General features: G+C 41.6%; 1 protein-coding gene across 2 annotated transcripts; it reads right to left on the bottom strand.

Moving 5' to 3' along the window:
* Positions 1-6,859, bottom strand: LOC127780792 (transcription factor bHLH123-like). 2 transcript variants are annotated; one of them, XM_052307761.1, is made up of 7 exons: positions 6,388-6,859; positions 4,428-5,262; positions 3,992-4,120; positions 2,481-2,552; positions 2,007-2,072; positions 777-815; positions 1-374 (listed from the first exon to the last, which is right to left on the bottom strand). In XM_052307761.1, the coding sequence occupies exons 1-7, from the start codon at positions 6,792-6,794 to the stop codon at positions 204-206; spliced, it is 1,719 nt and encodes a 572-aa protein (XP_052163721.1). In that variant the 5' UTR covers positions 6,795-6,859; the 3' UTR covers positions 1-203. The 2 variants fall into 2 exon arrangements, with proteins under 2 accessions (XP_052163721.1, XP_052163722.1); XM_052307762.1 differs by having other exon boundaries at positions 4,437-5,262.
* Positions 6,860-7,130: the final 271 nt, after the last annotated feature.

Here is a 7,130-nt window from a genome sequence, read left to right as displayed (position 1 = left end):
TACCTACAAATCAACAACAAACCAGCTGAAGATACATTGAGAAAGTTCAATTAATTTGTGGCCGTACACAAATAGAGCTCTAATTAATTAAACTTACTTGGCTATGAATATCCTTTTTCTTCTAATAATTAATCTTATATCCACCACACATTATTCAGTAATTAATAATAATAAACAATGAACAACAATAATATATAATAAATTCATCGGTATAAGCAGCTTCTATAGGGTGGCGTCCAGTAGTCCGGGCCATTGTTATCTCTGTACACTTGAGGGGTGCAGGAGACAGGCACCAAGCACAGCCCTCTACTTCTCAAGTCAACCTCTGCATCTGCCTTCTCCTTCCTATCCAACCCTCCCCATGCATTGTAATCCTGAAAAATATATATAAATCATCAACAATGTATTGGATGATAATCTAATTAATTATGTGTCTTAGTGGTGTGTTATCCTTTGAACAATATAATGGAGGCACTCCTTATTTGGGATATATATATATGGAATGGTGACTATAGCTTAGTCTCTAATTGGGCCATTTGATTGGTGTAAGAATAGATTATGCATGCATGGCTCTGATGTACAATTTGAATGCAGAAATTGCATTCTTTTTAAGACGGAGTGAGCGTATGTAGAATTTGACCCTTAGTGTGATCAAAATTCTATAGCTAGCTAGAAATTAAGTTTGATGGACATATTCGACGTGGACATATACATGTATTTAAATTAAAATTATATGTTGGTGGAGGAGTGCACAATTAAGAAGGTTTGTAGCTTACCTTGCTACTACTCGACTTCATGTATGGGTCACTCAACAACTGCAACAATTAAGCATGAAATAAGGAGTCAAATTAAATTGTATATAGTTGGTCGCACAAACTGATTCTTAGAAACTTTTCCATGTTGCATATAATGAATAACTAACTGATAGAGCCGAACTGCAAAAAGGGTGTGTGTAACGGGGCCATGACAAAGAATTCCATTACACAAAAGCAGCAGCACTAGTAACACTCATGTTGTGCAAAATACGAACAAAAGGAAGGCTATCCTGGGCCCTCTAGGAAGGGTATGAGCTGAGCTAGGCTTTGCAGGTTCGACACGTGTCTCCCAATAATTGGTGGTGCAGCAATTCATCTTATATAATCTTAATTAGATGCGGCTTTTCCAATGGAAATATCAAATATATATGGGGCCTTTCTTAAAAACATCCTTTTTGACAAAGCAATAATTGCATTCATTATATTACACAAGTCATAAAAAGGTTGTGTAAAGTTCTCCATTACCAAATTAAAATGTAGGCAATGACACAAAGCTAAGCCCATACTTTCTTTCTTCTCGTAACATAAAAAGGGGAAACACAGCTATTGATCTAATCCACATTCTTTACAGTATATTCCATAGCTAGGAATTTCTAAAAACAAAAAAAGAAAAGTATTTTCTGGTAAATTTTGGCTTTTGGCCTTTGAGTCTTAAAAGTCGATTTTTCACCGGCCCTAAAATGATACCTATTGTTTTCACCATCGACTTTAAAACCCAAACAAATAACGCATTATAGTACTAGCTAGACCCTATTGACATGCATTGCTTCTTCTTCTTCTTTTTGACATGATGGTAGTTTTTGCTAGTGCAAATTCCTACTATATATGTTTTCTTGACGTGGATGTCACTTAGTTAGGTTTACATCAACAGAACTTACCTATAATAGGAGTTCATGTTAGCAAAAACTATCGTCGTATCAATCAAAATCACCATGAAACAAGTTTTGAGGTGTTATTTGCCTGGTTTTGAAAGTTAACCGTGAGCAATAATTGGCTTTTATGTTTAAGGGATAATTGGACTCCAAGAGGAGTTTGAGAGCCAAAAGTTGACTTTACCCTTTTCTTTTGACAATCATGAGCGGTTATTTCTAAATATTTACAATTATGTTTGAGGACTGACCTAAAAAGTGACCACATGTATATATTGCATTTGAGAAGAAATAAAAATAGAAAAAAATTTCTGCAATTTACCTGCACTTGTTCATGCAACCACTTAATGTAATTTATCGCCTCATATAGCACCGATGCTGTGTCAGTCTGAAACAGATCATAAATAGCAAACTTCACTATAAAGAAATTGATTTCACAAACATAAAAATATAAATGTTATAGGTCACCTAAAAAAGTAAATTTTAGGTTCCTCAGATGGGATCCATATTTGAGGTAACTTATGTATAATCTGTAAGTTTAACTGAACACATAAAAAACAGACAAGAATTTGTAATGAATTGATATAATTTTTCTTAAATTGTACGTATGTCAACAGATCATTAAATATTGTACAGGAGTGAGTAATTCCCCCCCCCCCCTCTTCAAACTTATTGCATCAGTATAGGAATAATTAGTATAAATTTGTAAAATTTTGCATCATTTGACCACATTTTAGTTTATACGTAAAAATTACCACAAAAACAACGAATTGTACATATTGGAATCGGACTTTACCTTTCCAAATGGTGAGACTATCTGTTGCAGTGCAGTGATCTTGTCCCCTAACTTTACTTTTGGTACCTGCGACTGTTAAACCAAGCAGCATCAGCAATCCTAAAAGATAGATATATAAAAGCTATATAAAAAGCACCTTATGTACTGCTGCACTGCTGTACGTTGAGATAATTGCTTACACATGTATATTTACAATACAGGCTAATTTTTCAGTAAGGATGTATATAATGTATAATGCATGAGTGTCATTGCGAGGAGATTTGACAACCGTTAATTATTTTCTTCTAAGTAAGCTGTTCATCTGTTCGTTGGGCATTATACAAAGAGAGTATACAAAAACTGTCGCAAGTTTTCTGAGATGTAATAGTATAATTGAAGTGCACTGTAACTACAATGTAATTATAATTATAATTGCACTATAACTGCACCATAATTATGATATAACGTATATAAAACTTATATTCAACTATGGTTTGGCTGGTTAGCATTAGGATCTTGCGGGTGACATGTCTGAAATTTTTTTTCTAGCAGTTTTTTTTCCTTCATGCACAAACCTCGAAGCGATCTGATGGTCACAAGTATATATATGAAAGTTTTGGGGACAAAAAACTTGCAAAAGTTTTCTAGGAATACTGTTATACAAATAAAGGCCTGCAGCATGCTGGCATGGTATGAGCTACTAGGTAACAATGTCGATGAGCTTGCACTACTACGAAAACATGCAACACTCCGATTTCTCAGGATAATACCCTCCTCAAAACATGGGATTTCTTTTCCAGATTTCTATGGAAATTCTGATACATGTAAAATTTATGTTCTTGACGATGCCTTAATGTCTTTTTTTTTTTCAAAAAGAAAAGTCCTACAGGATAGTACTATTAGATGATGGATAATTGATCGATAGAAACATCATATTTATATTTATTTTAGGTCAAATAATTTGTAGAGTTCACTTTGTTAATCACTGCACATTAATTTGTTCTGGCAGAAATTAAATTAATTAAACCCCATCATCTGACCTGCGTATATTGCATATATGACTGATCAATTATAATGATCAACTTGCAATTTGCTCATGCACGTGAAGGACAACCAGTGCAACATGCGTAAGAGCTAGGAACAAATTGTGTTACCCTGTTTTCATATATGTTACTGTTGATCATTCATCTTAAAAAAAATTTGTGCAAGTATTATTTATTTGGTTATAATATATTACTTGTTTTTATAATTGAAGAATTTTAAGAATGATTAATATTTTACACACATTCATACTAAATTTTTGAATAAAACAATAATCAAATAGTACATTAATTTAGAAAGGGAGTGGATTCTAATCCCTCGAGGGGATATCCCCTCGTATACCTTTTTCTTCCAAATTTGATGCAAATAGTTGTAAAAAATTCTGAAAAAAATTGACAATACGTAGAGTATAATGATACCTACTAGATCATGATATATGGATGCATAAGGAATGCATGTATGCGTGTAGTGTAGAGATGATGGGGGCGTACTTTGAGAGAAGAGGTGGGAGAGGTGGCCTCATGCTTGGACTTCTTCGTGCTCCCCTCCGACCCTGCCGCCTCCTCCGACCTCTTCTTCTTCCCCTCCTTCCCGCCACCGCCGCTGCTGCTCGTCTTCACCTGCATGTGAATGCAACACGTATATGATCAGATCATCAGTGCGTGCATCGCTCGATCACTGGCGATGAACCATATATATTACTCCCTTCGTGTCACCGAATTTTTTATAACGTTTAACTATTCGTCTTATTAAAAATATTATATAAATATTATTTATTTTGGTATGATTTTCTTTTATTAATGTAACTATAACTTAACTTAAATTTTATATATTTGTACTAAATTTTTAATAAGATCAATAATGCAAACGTTATATGGAAAGTTGACGGCGTAATACATTTTGGATAGAAATATTATGTATATATACATTACGTACTGGGGACGAGATCTCCTGCTGCCCTTGCTGCTTCTTGTAGTCCGCCGACGACGTCCTCGCCGGCGCTGACGACGGTGCCGGCGGCGGCGGCTTGTCCATCGCGCCTCCGCCGAACGATATCAGGTCCGACAGGCTCCTCGCCGCGCTGGCATTGCTGCTCCCCCACGGCACGTCCATGGTGGCCGTGCCGCCGCCGCCGTACATCCTGCTGCTCAGCCCTAGCATGGAGCTGTACGACGACGACCCGGCGGCAAGCCCCATCGGCCTCAGGAAGTCCTGCCCGCCGCCGCCGGTGCCCGTGCTGCTGCTGCTCTCCTGCTGCAGCATCGCGCCGCCGCCGCCCCCGCCGCTGTCAAGGAAGCTGCTGCCGGACTGCTTCACGTTCCCGCCGCCGTGGGCTGCTGCCATGGCCGCGGCCACCGCTGGGTTATCGCATGCGGCGGCGCCGCCGACGTGGTGGCCGTGGTTGGGCGGCGCGATGGACCAGTTGCTGACCAGGTCGGAGAGGTTGGCCGTGAGCCGCTCCGGCGCGCCCGCGGCGTGGTGGTGGTGCGCCAGCGCGCCGCCGTAACCAGCGGCGGCGGCGGAGCTCAGGTGCTTCTCCAGCGCGGCCGCCGCCGTGAACTGGTGCTCCGGCCAGCCTCCCCCTCCTCCGCCGCCGCCGCCGCCGTACTCCATCTTCTTGAGGTAGTCGCACGCCGGCGGCTCGGCGAAGAGCTCCGGCGCGAGCGTCCTCGAGTTGAGCAGCTCGAGGAAGTTCTCGCTGTCGTCGTGGGCGTCGTGCACCGCCGGCATGCTCCTCCCGACCTCGCCGCCGGCGGCGCCCCTGGCCATCATCGAACAGATGAGCTATATATGAGCTGAAGTGAACAAGCTAGCTAGCCATCGAGTTGCACATATATATAATTGCATATTATTATGCTTGCTAATGATAATCCATTGCATCATTAGGCAATCGATTAAAGTATCTGGTTAGCTAGCTAGTACTACATGTGGAGAATGTAAAGAGAGGGATCATCTTTGGGAATTGGGATTAAAGTACTTGCAAGTTATATGGAGACATGGATGCTGTTGATATGGTTCCACTTTTTTTGGGATCCGTACCAAACAAATCCTTGCAATTAGTAGTTGCTTGCTTCTGCACTTAATTATTTATCTCTAATCAGCCTACTAGTTTGGCATTGCTAAGCTAGAGTACCTAGAGGTTTGTTCTACCAAATTAAAGCCTAGATAGCTAGGCATGAATTTAATTAACCATGCAAGCATGCATATATTACACCATGGAATTTACTTTGTTTAGTTCTTTAATGGGGAAATCTTATCCCATGCAAGAAATCTCACATATGCTAATTCCAATTCCAAAGAACCTATCTATCTATCTAGCTAGCTAGCTAGGAAAAAATCTATCAGAGAAAGAGAGAGATAATTAGAGAACCTTATAGCCAAAGAATCATAATAGATGCCTAGACACACATGTAAGCCTCCCCTATATCACACACTATTTGAAAAGCTCCTTTCTTTGGCTTGGCTTTGCTTTGCTTTGCTTTAGCTCTCTCTCTCTCTCTCTATCTCTCTAGTACTAGAAACTAGCTATCTTGCTTGGTTGGCTATACTATATATTCACTTCTAATATACTTGCACATATTCTTGTTCCATTTTTAATTCATTTTTTATTAGCCTAGCTAGCTGGGAATTAAGCAGGGTTATTAGGGATTGATGTCAGTAGCTAGCTAGCTTAGCTAGAGAGAGATGCATGCACAAATTTATTCTTTAAATTAATTAGAATCTAGGCAAAGTGAGGGCGCTTTGGACGCATTGGGACAAAGGGTAGTGGACGCATGCCTTCTTTTCACGCCCTCTTCGAATATGCAAATTTATATACTTACATGTAATTAATTGTTTTATATGATATATATGCAAATAAACATCTATATACGTGTACTCTACTCACATGAGTACTTGGTTCCAGATGAGGTGGCTCTCGGCGGCGGCTGCGGCTGCGGCGGCGGCGGCCTCGCCGGAGGAGTCCATGCTGAGGCCGGAGTGGTTGGTGGTGGAGGTGTTGGTGAAGGAGGTGATGGTGGCGTTGGACGCCGACAGGTCGTCCTCGGCGCCAGACGACGACGTCCGGTGGTGGTGGTGTTGGTGCGCCGCCGCCATCGTCGGAGGCCACCGCGGCGCCGCGGCCGATGGCGGTGGCAGCCAGCTTGGCGCCGACGCGGCGCCGTACGGGTGGTGCATGTCGCGCCACCAGGAGGCCGCGGCGGCGGCGGAGGAGGAGGAGGAGGAAGGGGGCGGCGGCGCCGGTGGCGAGCTGGCGACGGAGGCCTCGGAGCCCTCCTGCGCCATGCACTGCATGCGCGTGGTGGTGGCTGGCCGAAGGAGGAGGATCGAGAAGGAGAAATGGAGGAGGGAGAAGTAAATTAAGGAGAGAGGGATAGGAGTTTGTGGGTGTGAGGGGGGCTTTTAAAAGGAGGGGGGATGGATGGGTACGTGAGGGTGATGTCACCAAATGGTTTACTGTGGAATTTGTCCTTGTCTGTCCTCATCATCTTTTAATTGAATAAATTAATTCATCTGTAGACATCTCAAGCTTTAACTAGTTTTCATCTTCAGGTTGGGGCTGGCTGGGGTTATGTAATTAACCAGCGATATGTACTGTGTGTGTATGCTTAGTGAGGAAGTATATATGTA

The sequence above is a fragment of the Oryza glaberrima genome, chromosome 7 (assembly GCF_000147395.1).
Source record: "Oryza glaberrima chromosome 7, OglaRS2, whole genome shotgun sequence".
NCBI classification, from domain to species: Eukaryota; Viridiplantae; Streptophyta; class Magnoliopsida; order Poales; family Poaceae; genus Oryza; species Oryza glaberrima.
The sequence above is the reverse complement of the archived record's forward strand: the minus strand, read 5'-3'. Positions and strand labels throughout refer to the sequence as shown.

Excerpts from the sequence above, each read along its gene's own strand:
- LOC127780792 (XM_052307761.1), bottom strand. The coding sequence starts at position 6,794 with ATGCAGTGCATGGCGCAGGAGGGCTCCGAGGCCTCCGTCGCCAGCTCG. Across the intron at positions 5,263-6,387 it reads ATCTGGAACCAAGTACTCAT|GGGCGCCGCCGGCGGCGAGG; the intron begins GTGAGTAGAGTA and ends GATGATGGCCAG. Across the intron at positions 816-2,006 it reads GGTTGCATGAACAAGTGCAG|TTGTTGAGTGACCCATACAT; the intron begins GTAAATTGCAGA and ends TAATTGTTGCAG.